At 41.8% G+C, this 17,601-nt stretch overlaps 1 protein-coding gene across 1 annotated transcript; it reads right to left on the reverse strand.

Moving 5' to 3' along the window:
- Positions 1-1,225: 1,225 nt before the first annotated feature.
- Positions 1,226-3,137, reverse strand: LOC140371933 (alpha-2 adrenergic receptor-like). The gene has a single exon (XM_072459171.1). The coding sequence runs from the start codon at positions 2,998-3,000 to the stop codon at positions 1,720-1,722; it is 1,281 nt and encodes a 426-aa protein (XP_072315272.1). The 5' UTR covers positions 3,001-3,137; the 3' UTR covers positions 1,226-1,719.
- Between the last annotated feature and the right edge of the window lie 14,464 nt (positions 3,138-17,601).

Genomic DNA, 17,601 nt, shown 5'->3' on the forward strand with positions numbered 1-17,601 from the left:
TAAGATTAGTCTCTACAGAATAATATCGCTTCCCCTTTAAACGCAAACTCACTGCTATAGATTTTGAAAAGCCAGAATAATGTGCTGTTTGTTTGCTGGCCTCAGAGTCAGGGGTCAGCAGCCACACTCTTTCCTCCTGGAGTTCAAGGAGATGACCTTAATCAACCTTTAAAGTTTGTCTTTCAAAAAAACAACAATTTTAATGTTTTAGAGAATTTACTTTCTTCAACATTGAGGTGGAAGAGGATACTTATAATGCAAGTGTAAAATATGACCAGCTGAAGTAAAACTACATTCATGCATTTACTCATTTCAAAAGAGAGCCTCAGATATTCAAATAACTGATGTTTATACCTCATCAGAAGTTATTTCACCACAACTGGATTTTTAGCTAAAACATGCCATAACTGCATCTGCCATTACAGAGAAAATTAGCAATAACTCACTCATCTTCACTGGCATTCTTAAAAGAAGAATGTCCATATACTGTAGATTAAGGGTAAAGGACCAAACTAAGAGTAAATGGACCCACAATAATGGTAGTGTAAAAGTCATATATACCCCATAATGATCAATCATGGGTCTCTTACAGTAGAAAGACCTGCTACAATATTTGTCATACCAAAATGTAATATATTTCATTTGTCATAATAAGCAAATGAAGTAGACTGGAAATAAAAGCCTCTAAGTGAACATTTTCCAAACAAAATGTTTATTTGAGGAGCATTGGCCCTTTATATAATAGTTTAAGGTGCAGCAGTGAACAGGCATTGGTGACTCAGTCTAAAACATGAACAGACTTTAGACTTCCCCTCCAAAAAACAAAATAAATAAACAAACAAACAAACAAACAAACACTTAGATCAGTACAACCTTAACCTCTGCCATAATTTATAATATGTCAATATCTTAATTGTTCCATTCAAACAGACAATAGACTGGAACATACAAATTAAACTTAAAGCATGTAAAATATTGAATATTTTTGGACAAATGTCGAATATGTTATAGTACAGTGGTACAGTGAGTCTTTACTGGGTTTATGTTTATTTTGATTGAAAACTAGATTTTTTCTAGAGAGGTCATGATGGGTCATGTTTAAAACTAAACTAATTTGCATTTGCAATGTGTTTCAAAGGATTCTTCACTAAAGGACAGATATTAATTTTGGTAGATTTTGACATTTGTGCAAATTAAAGTGACAAAAGATCACCCCTAACCCTTCCTCGAGTGCTCCTTTTGGGAAAATCACACACAGCTTTAGCTTTAGTTGCTGTAAAAAAGAAATAAACACTTTTGGCATATTACACATTTGCCATTACACAGGAGCTCCAGGCTAAGTGTATCACTGGGGCTGTGCACATTAAAGACAATATGCAGCACTGAAGTAACAACTTGAGCGTAATGAAATTCAAATCTCATAAATATATATTGCACATAGCCACATATTAAGAGCAGTCAGTGAGGGGCTCATTATGGGATATTTGCCCGGGGGCAGGGAGCGGGCTGATGCGGCCATGGTCCGGAGTTTGATCAATGGGCAGACACGCAGTAATCGTTATGGCAGAAATAACAAGTGTGCTGCTCATTAATCTGAAGAGGGCAGCCTATCAGAGCACAGCTGGTGAGAGCTGCCATCGCCAAACACAGGACGCAACACAACACACAGTTTGGAAACATCAATAATTCCTTTTTGATCATATGGCCTATAAATCACATTTAAAACGATTTTTTGCAGGACTTGCAGAGGATTTTGTGGAAAGCATGTCTGAAGTCTCTGTTGAATATGGTGTAGATGGCAGGGTTCAAGGAGCTGTTACAGTAACCAATCCAGAAAAAGAACTTAAAAAGAGGATCGGGGATCTTACAGGAGTCCCTACACACCCCATACAAGCTGTAACTAAAGAAGAAGGGGAACCAACACACCACAAACACGCCCATGACCACCGCCAGCACGAAGGTGAACCTCTTCTCCCGGGCCTGGTACACTTTCTTCTGCGCCAGAGAGCTCCTGCGGCGCTTCCTCCGGGACATGAACAGGTCCATGGACTTGTTGCTGACCCGGGAGATGCGCGTGCACTGCTTGGATACCGAGTCCTCCCTCGCGCTCTTGATGGCACTGAGCTCCTCCAGCGGGGCGACGTGCTGACCCTTGCCCCCGGATGAGGAGCTTTCATCCATCTCCGCGTCCTCGGTCTGGGGCCCCGCTGTCACCGTGCGCTGGCTGGGTGTGGGCGGACACTGCCAGTGGCCGTTCTCACCCCGCTCGCCCTTGCTCAGTCCGTTCTCTGTCTGTGTCGCGCCATCTGGCCTGGGCTTCTTCCCAGACAGACTCCGCGTCCTGGTTTTGGCCACTTGGTAGATCCGCACGTAGACCAGGATCATGATGAGGCACGGCGCGAAGAAGGACGCGGTGCTGGAGGAGAGGATGTACCAGGTGTCATCGTTGAGCACGCACTGGGGCTGGGAGCTCTCACTGTCCCCGTCCATGGAGATGAGTGGCGGGGACGAGATGAAGGCGGAGATGAGCCACACTATGACTATGATGCACTTTACGCGCCGTGGAGTCCGCTTCAGGTTGTACTCGACCGCCTGCGTGACGGACCAGTACCGGTCCAGGCTGATGGCACACAGGTGCACGATGGATGACGTGCAAAACAATACGTCCAAAGCAAGATAAATCCCGCACCAAACTTTCCCAAAATACCAGTAGCCCATGAGCTCGTTGGCCAAAGAGAAGGGCATGACCAGAGTGGCCACCAGGATGTCCGCCGTGGCCAGGGACACCAGGAACAGGTTCTGCGGGGCTTTGAGCGCGCGGCTCGTCAGCACCGCGATCACCACCAAAATATTTCCAACAACGGTAAAGATGATGAGGAAACTCACGAGAGCGGCAATGCTGGCGATGGACACGGACGAATATCCACTGTCCAAGCCCCAGGACGCGTTGAGCTGGACCACAGTGAACGCGTCTATTCCGCTCCCATTCAGTGAATCCATTGTTACAATCTCTGGGTCACATTCAGATCTCGAGTGAAAGCAGAGTCCACCCGAAGAGCGCAGTGCTCTGCATCTTGGAGCCTGTGAACTCGGACACACGGCACATAGTGCGCACCGGAGCTGGAGCGTCCAGTGCGTCGCGCGCTCTTGCTCCAAATGATGCCCCATGTGTTGTTCTCATCCACTACAGCCCCACGCGCCCCGCCTCTTACAACATTATACCACTGTAATAAGTTTCTATTACACGATCAAGATGACTGGTAATATTATCTACTGGCCATGAAGCAATGAATATCTAGTTGTGCCTTAGGATAACTGACATTTAAAGCACATTGCACTCATGCACAACGTGGTTCAATGAATGCAGCAAATGTCCATGGCCAAGCTTGTGGTGGTGGAACACATATTTTTTCCAGATGATGGAACATCAAGTCATTTAAGGTTTCTGAGACTTTTAGCTGTGAATTTTCCTTTCCTTCTGTGTGACTCAAGAAAGTGTGTGGGATTTAGGAGCTAAGCCATTGCGCGCTCTCAGACGCCACAGTAAATGTGTACAGTGGAGTCTAATATTGGAGGTATAATTCCCATCTGCGTCTTACACCTCATGCAAGGCTCAGGTTCCTCTGGGAGAATCCTATTTATCACATGGAAAGCAAACATGAAAACCACCTTTGCCATTCATTTTTCATAGCTGGATGAATCAGTAGAGGTAATGGGGCCTTTAGATGTCAGCATTTATCACAATTGTATTGCTTAGACTGGCAAAACAAGATTAAAGGACATCATCAGTCAGAATGTTGAGATATTCGAGCAATAGTTTCCAGTTGTGTTATTTTATCCATTAGGTTCATTTGTCTTGGATTCATTATAACATTACATTTTAAACCTTGGACCACATACATCCATAACATTTTACCACATGTCAAAACAACCACCAAAAGAAAAGACCACCTGCTTGTTGTTAACTTCTATAATTAAGTCTCTGCAACGCTGCTTGATCATTTTTGATGAATACAGACCATTGCAGACCAGGACCTCCCGTCGGGTTGGTAGGTTTATTTGTGCAATGTGTTGAACAACGTAACTAAAGTACATTAAAATAACAATACAAACACATAAGATAATAAAAACATTCAATTTTTAAAAAATTAACTTTAAAAGAGAAGAGTGCAAGTTGTCATGGTCACCGTCTGTCTGGTGATGTATAGTTTGTCTTGTTTTACTCGCTGTGTTTCTGTCTCTGCTCCTCTTCGTTTCCTCCCCCCTTCTTCTTCTTCTCCTCTCTGGTCACCGCCCCCTTGTCTCTCTGGTCACCGCCCCCTTGTCTCTCTTGTCACCGCCCCCTTGTCTCTCTGGTGACCGCCCCTTCTCTCTCTCGTTACCGCCCCCTTGTCTCTCAGCTCATCACAGGCTCTCCACACCTGTGCGTGGGTTCACTGCTGTATCTGCTTGTCAATCACTGGCTGTGGTATATTAGGGTTTGGTTTCCTCTGTTCTGGGCAAGATTGTCTGCGTTACCTGGTCGGCCCCAGCTATCGAGCCCTTATCCAGGTTTTTGAGATTTTGGTTCTTGTTTTTGGACCCTGACTCTGTATTTTGCCTACTCCTCGTGATTCCTGTTTGCCGTCGTCGACCCTGGACCGTCCTGAGATGACCCTTTTGCATTATCCTCTGACAACGCTGTTTTTGCCTTGTGTACCGAACCTGGAGCAGACCTGACTACGCCTCTCGTCTGCCCTCTGACACCGCGGTTGCTGGCGCTGCCCACCGCTGGAAGGATCTTTTGTTTGTCATCACTCTTAACCAAGAGACTTTGTATTTTTTCTGTTCTGTGCCATTAAAGACTGTTTATTCATCGCCTGTTTCCAGCTCCGTAAATTGGCTCCATTCTGCCGTTCGTGACACAAGTAAAATCCTTTTATGCACAACTCAGCCAAGACTTGAACATTGTCAGAGTAGAAGCTTGCCTCAAATCTTCAGGAAGATTTTAGCTGCATAAAACTGAAATACTGATTACCAATGTTTAGCCCTGACTCTGGCACCAGCAGGAGGCCGGTCCTTGAGCTCCATGTTTAGTCTTGACTCTGGCACCAGCAGGAGGCCGGTCCCTGAGCTCCATATTTAGTCTTGACTCTGGCACCAGCAGGAGGCCGGTCCCTGAGCTCCATATTTAGTCTTGACTCTGGCACCAGCAGGAGGCCGGTCCCTGAGCTCCATATTTAGTCTTGACTCTGGCACCAGCAGGAGGCCGGTCCCTGAGCTCCATATTTAGTCTTGACTCTGGCACCAGCAGGAGGCCGGTCCCTGAGCTCCATATTTAGTCTTGACTCTGGCACCAGCAGGAGGCCGGTCCCTGAGCTCCATGTTTAGTCTTGACTCTGGCACCAGCAGGAGGCCGGTCCCTGAGCTCCATATTTAGTCTTGACTCTGGCACCAGCAGGAGGCTGGTCCCTGAGCTCCATGTTTAGTCTTGACTCTGGCACCAGCAGGAGGCTGGTCCCTGAGCTCCATGTTTAGTCTTGACTCTGGCACCAGCAGGAGGCCGGTCCCTGAGCTCCATATTTAGTCTTGACTCTGGCACCAGCAGGAGGCTGGTCCCTGAGCTCCATGTTTAGTCTTGACTCTGGCACCAGCAGGAGGCTGGTCCCTGAGCTCCATGTTTAGTCTTGACTCTGGCACCAGCAGGAGGCCGGTCCCTGAGCTCCATGTTTAGTCTTGACTCTGGCACCAGCAGGAGGCTGGTCCCTGAGCTCCATGTTTAGTCTTGACTCTGGCACCAGCAGGAGGCTGGTCCCTGAGCTCCATGTTTAGTCTTGACTCTGGCACCAGCAGGAGGCCGGTCCCTGAGCTCCATGTTTAGTCTTGACTCTGGCACCTGCAGACTATCCACTGGTAGTTCTTATGTTTTCCCACCAGCAGACATTTTTAATATTACCAAAGATAAATATTTTTTCGAGAAGCAATCTATTTATTGCACACAACAAAACATTACAAACACAGACGTATGGTTTGAAAAGGGGATGGATGAAGCAATTACTTTTACATTTCCAATCCCCCTCCCACCCACTCAAAACAACATACTAACAATAAGGCGTTCAAAGACAATACAACACAAAACAGCACAATGACAAACAGACTAAACAATCCATTCATACTCACATGTGGTCATGATGCAGGACAGACCCAACACTCTCTGACCCTTCACCCCTCTGACTCTGACACTGAGGACATCACTCACTCTCCTCCAGGTATCTCCTCATCACTTTCCTTTTAAAACTCTTTTTTTAAACTGGACTGGATTTGTGCCTGATTTTAATTCATGTGATAGTTAATAATATAGATAATTAAATAACTTTAGATTGATATGATTCATTTTCTCCTCCTTTAGCTGAGCCGTGTTAACATTTTACAAACAATGGATTTGTGTGGTCATTCCATTGGACACTGTGAGCCCTTTTTTATAGTTGAATTAGAGACAGTAAATTAGTCCTATAACAGTTTCCCCACACTTCAACACAATAGTTCCATTATGACAAATTAATTATATAATAAAAGCAGCCCTACACCTATAACTTTTGTTTGCAAGTGTAATTTATATGTGGTTTCAAGGTACTGTTTGCATCAATTAAAACAGATTTTGATGGACTTTTTCCATAAGTGTATCTGAAACAGTCATTTGAACCTGTGTATGGCTTTTTCGATTTCCAAATAACATAAGTTTTGTCAAATTCAGTGATAATTACCCAAGTAACTGATGAAGTTAGTAAATGAAGAATAAATAATCTATCCTCTTCTTCTCTTGTGATGCAGCAGATGTAAGGTCACACTGTAAACCTGTTGTGGCCATGTTTTATAGATTAGAATTTCCGTAACGAATGATCTCAGTTTCATAATTAGCTAATAAAATGGCTGAAAAATATAGCGGCAATTTCCGCGGCAGGGCTTTGAATTACTCACTGCCTTACCTCATCCCGGGTGCTCACCGTCTCGGGAATTGAACCTCTGACCTTCGCTCATAAGCTTGCACCGCCACATTTCCCCCCTTAATATTAATATATTCTTCGCATTAAAGACTCCAAAAAATCCTGCCAAGACAGGTCAAGTTTTTCGTGACTATGATTATGAATATTACATTATGTGTTATGGAAGCCACTTAATAATAAATGTTTGCATGTTTTTTTCCAATGCATAGTTATAATAGGCGCCAGATGGTTGTAGAAGAGACTTGCAGGGGTTAAAGCTGTGGACGGCAGAGAGAAAGATGATCTGACAGCCATCAAACTACATTTACAAGCCGATTGGAGACGGGGACGATCCTTTCAGCTGTAATTACTGCTTTACACTTAAGCGCCTCGACTGTCAGGGGGAATCGGCACAAAATGTTAATTGTTTTTGCTCAGATGAAAGATAGAAAATAGCTTTGATGGGATTGGATGGTAAAGACGGAATTTTGATCAGATGGCGCTTCGGATTTGGTGACGCAATAGTATGTGGCCTTTTATTTGCTCCACATAGTCGTCGTGTAAAATGGAAAGAAAATATGCTGATCTTGGTCCAAATTCGAATCCTGTGTGGATGCGGTGGTCTCGGCTCTTTTATGCAATGGTACAGGACATTTGCAGTGATTCACGAGCGGTTCACAAGGCAGTGTGGGCAATGATTTAAAAAAATGAGAGGTAGAGGTGGGCAATGTATCGAGACAAAAAGCTACAAAATGAACTGATAACAACAACAAAAACAAACTTTAGTGATTCATTTGACAGACATTTCACATTTGTCTTGACAATTAAACCTCAACTAACACATTTGAAGGCTCTCGATAGTTTGCTGCATGTTCTCCCTTGGTCTCATCCCCATTCCGTGCTATTCTGTCCTGTCTAAATTCTAAATGGCGTAGCTCCTGGCTGTTTAAAAGATTTCGTGCATGGGTTTTTGTGCTGTAAACTCAAATATCATCTCCTTATGACTGCAACATACCTTTTTTGTTTCCCTGCTTCTGGACAATCTGTTTCTCAGTGAAGACCACGACACAGGGGAATATTTTAACTCTATAAGGACGTCTTTTAAATCTAAGGCTTTGAAACTAAAAAAGCACCTCAAGAGCACCCAAAGTTGCACCCATTGGACTCTGTATGCACGCTCTAATGGTACTGTGTATGTGCTTGTGTGTACTTTCAGTGTTCAACCCAGTCTGTGTATTGTCTAACATTTTTGGGTTATACTTTTCCCTGCGAGGGGGCTGCAGATGGTCCCACAAAATCCTTAAATGCAAATAAAAAGCAAAATGGATTGAAGAGTTACATGCCAAATAACACGGGTTTGGGTGCTATGCCAACATGGCTCAACTGTTATAGAACTAAAATAGGGCAAATGTCTTACTGTATCCAACATTTTCAGGTGCCTTTTTACCACGTATATTTGAGAAAATGATCTCTGTATATTCCACGTGCTTCCATCACGTCTGCCGTATGAAAGGACGTGGTAATAACAAGGCTCTTGCTTGGTCGGTGGCGTGGCTCCTGAACGAGCGCAGAGGCACTTGTGACTCGGGGAGTGGGAGTGAAAGCTCCTGCTGCGTCTCACCGGCGCCTCAGCTCCGCGTACCGCCTGTTTTCAACGTGTCACGCTCCTAGGTGCAAAAAAAATATGTTACTGGATAGATTCACGGTCACTAGTCAGTTTGTGTTAAATATGTGAACGTTCTGTCTGTATTAATTGTTTGAAAAGACATGCTCAAACGCTCAGAGGTGGAAAAAGCATCGTCCTTGCTTTTAGTCACTTTCTATCTTTTATCGCAGATTTTTTATTAATAACAATAATGATAACTGATTCAATAGCCTGTCAGGGGCACAGTAAGCGCAGCGAGTGCTGATGAAAGTGGGTTTCTTGGTATCTATAATATTTTATGGCACTGTTTGTTGGCTCTGCAGCAAAAATACTTTACAGTATCTCTGCCTCCCATCGACCGGACAAACTCTGATTTAAATTTTTACTTTTGCTTTGAAAAGATAAGCAGTTTAGTCAACATTTAGTGGTAAATTAATATAATAACATTTACTTATCTTGGTACATAGCATCGTACTTCCAGAACTGGTTCATTATTTGTTGTTATACTGGATAATAGTCAAAATATGCTCAGAATCATCAAACCTACCACACAAATGTAATAATCGGTCACAAATATGTAAGTGAATGCATATGTAACCGATCCAAACTTGAATAATACAAATTTTAGCCCAAAAGCGATACCAGTTGTAGTAGTTAATCATTTTGGTAGATTTGAGCAGTGTTACTGTGATTCACTGAGCGAGTCTTTATCTTGTACATGTGATCACGTGTGAGCATTATGTTTTACCACAGCGAGAAGGACAACTGCCATGACAGAGGGCTTAACTTTCTGAACCAGAGGCGGGTGATATAGTAAGATATTTCAGTTCATAATTTGCATTTCATCAAGATATCATGTACATTTTAGTTGCATTATGTCTTAAACTAATGTAATCCGGCCTAATCTCCCATACATGCTCTTTTAATGTCCCCTATTATAACGCTGGAATTTTATACTATCCACATTTGTCTCCAACACGAGAGATCAAGGTCAAAGTACTGGTAAAGCAGCGTCTCGTCTGCTTCATGTCTACAGGAACTAGCTACACACCCGCTTTGACAAAGAGCTCCTCTTGTCTGTGCTCGCGATAGCTGGCATCTGCTCACAATTTACAGTTTCAATTAGCCGTTGACCTCGGCCATCGTCATCGTTCACATGAAGTGCACTACAATTCTCCGCGACTGAATTTTAAGATCCACGGAGGCACACGGGGCGGTGTGACACTCCAGGGAACGGTAAAATATGCAGTGGTTGTAAGTGACGGCAGAGGCAGTGGTGGATCGAACATGGGTTTGTCACGTCAGCACGGCAGCGCGGTTAGAATTATCTTCATTAGACCTGGCTCGCCGCGTCAACCTGTTCTCCAATGAGTAACATGGGGTTTGTCATTGCCTGTCACCTTTTATACAGGCCCAGACGCACTAGCGCTGTCAGCTCATGTGACCACAACAGGACGGCGGCCCCAGGATCTGTGTTGGTCAGTGTCCTGCACATGTGCGTATCACTGACAAGTCTACAGTGAAAAGAACTAACTGAACAGGCTTTCCGCTCTGTGCTGTTCAAACCAAAGCTTTTCTGTTCAAATCCATGCACAAAACTTAAATTCTGTTCTGCGGTTCACGCCACAGTTTTGTCAAACCAGCCGCGGTAGCTTCTTTTGTTTGTGCAGGAGCCTTGTCGCAAAGTTTTTTGTTTTGTTTTTGACTAAGAATGGACTGTTTGTTTATCGCATTAGACATTCTGCACACAGTTTGAGATCAGGAGAAAAGAAATTCAGGAGAGAAAAAAGAGGGAGAGATTCTATGGTTGGGAATCAAGTTCAGGCGATGTTGTGATGCAGTCGACAGAGCAGCAAATGAGGCAAAAGTCAGCGTAGTTAACACTTTGTCTACTGTCTTTTTAGTTCTGGTCTTCAAAAGAAATATTGAACAGAGACAGAATATTGACTCGCAATCCGGGGAAAAGGCAAGGGAGTAAGGCGTTCCAGTTTGGTGATTTCACAGTCATTTCCTTTCAGACATTTTTGGAAAATGCCAAAGAACGGCTTCAAACATTTGTCAAATTTTCTGCCACCAATCATTTTGCAAAACAATTCGGGGAACGTTCTCTGAAATCCTGACACTCAACAGTGATTTGCTAAAAAAAAAAAAAGGCTGCAGAGAATACAATTTGACAATCATATGAGTCTATTTAAAATATTCATGTTTCAGTGTCAGGGTTTTATCATATTTTTGAACAGCAACATAAGCTTCTCTCATGCAGGCACCTCAAGCATTAAACTCTGCCCTGCCGCACTCCATTCAGCTGTTCAGCTCACACAGCCCTTCTTTATCTTCCAGGTTTTATTTTCACTCCTGTCATTTCCTGCTCTTCACCTCCTGCATCGCTCACCCTTCCCTAAGTATAGCTAATTATCATTCACATATTTATTTCAGTCTCTCCAGGTTGAAATGACAAATACCACAATTGTAATGAAAATAATAAGAAAATGCTTTAAATGCCATTGTCAGAGAACAACATTTACAAACTAGGAACGCGCTTTGACAATGGTGCAACATAAAACAATGAATCGAAAATGTAAATCATGATAAAAATAAAGGGCACGCTTGGACAAACGTTTGACTGAATATAAAACACAAATATACAATATACAAGACAGATTATTACTGCTAAACCTGCGGTGTAAAATAGAAGTTATTATAGTGACAGGTGTTCAGAAGAAGCGTTCATGAGGGAAACAATCTGTTATCGGAGCGGCTGAAATAGTCCAGAGAGCGTGAAGGGTCAGCTGTGATCCGACCTTCCCCCGACCTGCCCCGACCTGCCCCAACCTGCCCCGACCTTCCCCGACCTGCCCCGACCTGCCCCGACCTGCCCCCCCTGTGTCCGTCCACGGCAGGTGCTGAGGACGGACTCAATGACGGCCGTGTAGAGCTGCGCCATCGTTCAAATTCAATTTAAATTCTATATTTTCAAGAGCCCAGCATCACAACAGGTGAGCGTGTCCATGGTCGTCTCCACTGTCTTCTGGACATTCAGCTGCACCAGGACCAACCTGTCCACCTCCTCCTGTAGCAGGCTAAACAGTCTTTACATCCTGTTGATTCAAATGAGCCATTTAAGCAAAAGTAAAAATATCCACATTTTTGAGAAGCTCTTTTCCTCTCTCAACGTGCTCAAATGTTCTATTGGAATGTCTTATTATGATGGACTTCCTAGACCAAATTTTGTGGTTCATAGATTCATGTGTAATGTCATGGGGACAGACTGAAGTGAATAGGTTGTTTTCAGATTCTAGAATGTGATGATGTCTGGTTTCCCTATTGCTAACAGAGTATCAGGCCATGAAATATCTAAAAGGTACATTCACAAATCTTAATGTAATGTTTTCTATCCGTGACTTGACACATTCACAACAAAACTCTGCATTTTAAGTTAATTTTAGCTGCCCCCATTTGTATTAAATATAATTGTCCCATAGAATATCGTGATGTAATTTGAAACCCGACAGTAGCAGTGCGTTTGAGAGTGAAAGTGGGACCGTGCACGGGGGCGATGCAGTCTGTGTTATGGCACGACCAACAGATCAGTCCAGCTGATGTGGCGAGTTCTCATTAACAATTCGATAAACAATTATTACGGCATGCGGTTTGAGCCCAGTCTGAACATTCCCCACCATCACAGTGGCACACGATTTTGGCAATGCATTTTTGGGAATTTCAGAAACTCAAATAAAATTTCACCAAGAACAAAAATCAAACGTTTTTGAGATTAAAGAGGGTGAGGTGTGATAGAAGAAGAGCTTTGATTCTGTCAGTAATGGCATTGCAGGCCGGCCCAACCAAGTACAGAATGTGAATTTCTCAGTAACATTAAAGTTCCATTCACACATAATTCCCAAAAAATTGCCATGTGCAGATTGTCAGAACAGCCAGACCCACGTCCAGAACATGGTCTGCTCTCTGCATTTTATCACCATAGCAATGAGCTGCATCGTTTAAACCATATGAAATGAGCAGTTGTACTGGTCATTTTCTGGCTATAGTCACATACAAGCCTCCCCTGCATTTGTCCTGGTCATTTCACCCACAAAAGACTTGACAATTATTCATAATTATAAAATGTTTAATTCAATAGGACCACATCACAATGACAAAGGGTGGATTAAAAAAATACCTCCTGTGTTGGTGAAGCATTTATATCAACACATTCATGTTGTAAGAGCTGGAGAATGCGTGGAAGGTGAAGGTTAATGTGGTGCACGTGGTCATCGGAGCGCTCGGGGCAGTGACCCCCAAACTGGAGGACACCTCAGTCCAGAAAAGTGCAGTGCAGGAACAGCGAAGATACTGTGCAGAACCTCACGCTCCCAGGGGCCTCTGGTAGATGACTCGAGCTTAGAAAAAGGGACGAGACCAGCCGAGAAGGGAATCTGAGAAGGGAATTTTCATATATATGTATAAACCTTTGCTTGCAAGTTAAATATACATTGGTAATTATACAGTTTCTCCACCAAGGGCAAAGTTAATTTACTCCCCTGTCAAGGAAGATTGTACTTTACATTTTAACATAAGTGCAATTGATGCAGGGATTATGCATCAGTTATCTATCAACCCAGAGTTATTTATAAACCCCAAAGACTTCATATTATATCATATCATATCATCATAATAAACATATACATTCATATCAGAATATTGTGTCCATCAATCACTTAAGCTCCCCAAAAATGATTGCGTGGGATGGAGAGGCTCGTGTTTTCACAAATACAGTTGTTTCCAGCGCTGTACATTCTTCGCTGCATAAATCTCGTGGTGCTGGACAGTTGCAGATAAGCGCTGACAGCCGCAGACAGCTGGGATCTGATTGTTCGTGACTTGGAGGATGCAGCACACACCTTCTTCATTACTTCAGTGTTAATGATGTTTTCTGTCTCATTCCCAGCTGTTTGCTCTGGAGTTTGTGCTCTTGTGCTCTATTGAAAATGTCCTATAAAGTCAGTATTTGCCGCTGTGACTCACTCGATATAAATGAGTTTGCTCGGACCGCATTGGCGTAATTATTGAACTTTGAGCGGATCCATTTGCACGTGGCTGGAGATGTCCGTTTGAAAGCCTTCCTAGTCTACGTCTGTTATAATGAATCTGCTGTCTAACATTTAAATGACTTGCTTTTTTAAATACATGTTTGTCTTTGCTCTTTGTCAGTTGTTTTTGTGTGTGTGCGATTGTTATTCTGCAGTTTAAGCCAGCCGTGATCTCCATTATGCACGTCTTTCCTAATTCAATCAAACAGATACAAATTGTCCTTTTCACTGAAGTATGACTCAGAGTGTGAGTAAGGCGGTGAATGAACAGGCTTCGGGGGGCCCTCGGGCTCCTCCGTTTCATAACTGGCACTGTGAGAGCGCTTCCTCAACACGACGTAGGTACATGCTTATTATTAACGCTTGAACGAACGTGTGTTCAACCAGCTTTGCAAATTGTACTGTTTGCATCAGTGGAGTCGTCTCTTCTTTCGAGCAAACTATTGAATCGGTTGATTTTTAAATTTGAACTTTTAATCAAATCTTTTTTCAGTTCAATCCGTCCAAAAAGTAACTCACTTTAGATTGTCATTCAGATATATTAATGTTATAAAACTGTGGTCACAAACTTGAGAAATACAATGTGAATGAAAGAAAACTAAAGACTAAACATGAATATTCCATAAATTGTGTTATTTTTATTGTGTTATCTATTTTTATTATTATACTTCTGTGCCTAATCTGTTTCTGTACCTAATCTGTGTTGCAACATTTGAATTTCCCCATTGTTGGAAGAATAAAACTTATCTTATCTTTTTTCTTCACATTAATCGTAAACGTCCAATTTCCTATAGTGACATAATTACTAGGAACAAGAAATAGGTCGACATGTTCAAAAAGGTTAATCTAATCTATAATTTGTTGTGAATCTGTTGCCATACGCCATAAAATATATATATAACTATAATTATTTTTTTATTCCAGTGAAATTGCCTCTTTTCACACATCTTTTACTTCACTTTGCAAGAAAACCGTACCAACATTGACATATTCTTCAAGAGACATACAATCTTTTGAATATTGAGAACTATAAATACTACAAATTTGCAGTTCCATCATAAAGGATAATATATAATTGAAGTCTCTCTGTGGTTAGAGCTGCTTTTTGACAGTCCGTTCCCTCTGTACAATATACATACAATACACAAATACATAAATAAGAAAACTCTCGCGGTTGGACAACTTCAAGGGCCGTACCGCAATAACCCGTGTACTGCTTTTAAGGACACAGCGCCTTATGTAATTTCACTCTAACATATTAATCCGTCGCTTGTGGAGTGAGTCATAAACGGCGTGTCCATTTGGCGTGTTGAAGGTGTAACGTCTATTGGTTTTACCGTCAGCTTCATGCTCCACGTCACTTCTCAAACTGGATCTCATGTGATTCGATCCGGTCTCGGAGCTCTACGTTTACTCCGAGGTGTCGTCCAGCCATGCGTGAAACAGGAGCTTAGCTAAACGCAATCCCATCATTTCAGACGCACGTTTTATCTACAGCAGGAAAGACGGGGAAGAGGTCAAGGGTCAAAGTGCAGTCAGACGCTCTAACACAGACATGGACGTTTGAGAAGCTGAAAGGTTGGTAGATTAGAAGAATTATAGTTATGTTTGTTTTAATGAATGAATGAATACTTTGTTGAGCATCTGTATTGTGTGACCAATTATTGAAATAGTAATAGTAATAGTTGCATATTTTGAGAAAGGAAACTTGATTGTGTTGTATAGTTATTTATAGGTATGTGTTATGACAAAGAAAAAACATATTGTTGTAAACACTTATTTGTTGCTTTAGAATGAGGTTAAATGAGGTTTTGTAGTAAACTATTTATAAGCATCAGTTATTTGTTCAGAGCTTTGAAGACATTTACAAGCATTTTTTTTTGTTAAAAATCGTTAGTAAGCATCATATTAATGTTCTTGCAAAGAGTTTGTACATAGTTTAATACCAGACATGTTTTTTGTTGATGCCTTATTAACATATATAATGTATTATAAGCAAAATACAAATGCCAGTATGTCATAAGTGCATAAACAAATAACTCTGACCTATTAATGCCTTAAACATAGTTACTAAGGAGCCTTGTTTAAAATGTTACCTGAGTATATACATTTTTTGGCCCAAAGGCTTTATTTGACAGGATAGTAAAGGACGGGGATGAGAGTGGGGAATGACATGCAGAATTGGAACTCCAGATGTTGTTTTTTTCACTCAGAAACCAGATTGTTTTTTATAGAATATGATTGAAATGATGAAATACTTATGTATTAAAGGTCCCTGCTGTGGTTTGTTTTGCAGCCTACACAATCCGACAGTGTCAATGGCAGTGTTTCTGTGTATTTGGTCCTATAAGTACCTCAATAACACTCTTGTTTTTTCCGCCATGTGAAGAGGCTTAAATTGAACAGGTTGTATTCCTAGTGTCTTAGAAATGCAATATGAGCGCCAACTAAATGCATAAAAATGACGTTTGTTTGTGATTGCAGCATTACTTCTCCACTGTGGACATTTACCAGGGGCAGTGTAAAGCAGGATGACAGTGCACTTAGCCGGGAGCTTCATCTATAGATCCGCTGAAGCATATGTGTAAATAATGTGTGCAAATGAAATGAATGAATCATGATCATGGCTGAGGAATCTGCACTGCCATGATCTCCAGTGAGGACGGCCGCTGTCTCTAAATGGACGCATTGTTAACTGGAGTCTGCGAAAAACAATCAACCATCTCAAAAAGGTCAAAGAGAAGTTTGAGAACTGTGTAATGTTACTTCAAAAGATGTTTAACTTAATACAGTGTAAAACAGCCTATTCCATTTCCAGGCTTGCCCTTGAAACTTGTCCTCTTATGAATGAGATTTACCTAAACATGAGCTGATAATGAGCTGATAATGAGCTGATAATGAGCTGATAATGAGCGGGAGACTGAGATAAAGAGACAGAGTCGGGTCTCAGATGAAGCATTTAACAAAACAGTTGAGTAGTGCATGGCTTTTAACTATATTCACCTGCACACAAATGTGGCTTAATGCTCTTCCCCACACAAGCAGTTGTGATTAAATCAGTAATACACTATAGAAAATAAATGGATCTAAATGCACTCTAAACACAAACTTCCTCAAACTGGCTCCTCTCTGAGCTCAGATTATCTTTTGCTTTGTCTCTGAAAACGCCGTACGCAGGGTGCAGACTTTTCAGACACAACCGCATAATCCCACATCAAGTTGTCTTTTTATAAATCCCAAATTGTCACATACGTCACATTTGGACCTCATGTTACACATATGCACGCTTTATAAATGATACATTTTTGCTTGTAAGATCATTTTAGTAGAACATGCCTCAAATTCTGAAGCAATTGTCTTGATTGTCTGTAAAAACATGGTCAAACATGGTCAGTGCTTTATTATTTTAAAAACTATTTTAAAGAATGACTATGTATGTGGGACACCTTTGATTGTTCTTTTTGCCGGAGGAAAAAAACCTATCACAAACAATTGGACTGAACATACAATTCTCTTTGCAGTTAATTTGAACGTTTACGTTTTTGGCAATCGGGACAAATATGCCACAAGATATAATATGTCAAACATATTATAGATTATCTACACTTGCTCTGTGATCCCTCTCAGTGTCTTATTTATGTCTGTTTTTGTTCTTTTTCAAAAATAAAATAAATTCTTCTTCTTCTCCATCTTCATCTTCTTCTCCATCTTCATCTTCTCCTTCTTCTGATCTTAATCTTCATCTTCTTGTCCATCTTCATCTTCATCATCTTCTTCTTCTTCTTCTTCTTCTTCTTCTTCTTCATCTTCATCTTCTCCTTCTTCTTCTTCTTCTTCTTCTTCTGCTTCTTCTTCTTCTTCTTCTTCTTCTTCTTCTTCTTCTTCCTCGTCTTCCTCGTCTTCCTCT

This window comes from Eucyclogobius newberryi, unplaced genomic scaffold (genome assembly GCF_026437365.1).
Source record: "Eucyclogobius newberryi isolate DKJ021-1_F unplaced genomic scaffold, fEucNew1.0.hap1 SCAF_22, whole genome shotgun sequence".
In the NCBI taxonomy this organism is placed as follows: Eukaryota; Metazoa; Chordata; class Actinopteri; order Gobiiformes; family Gobiidae; genus Eucyclogobius; species Eucyclogobius newberryi.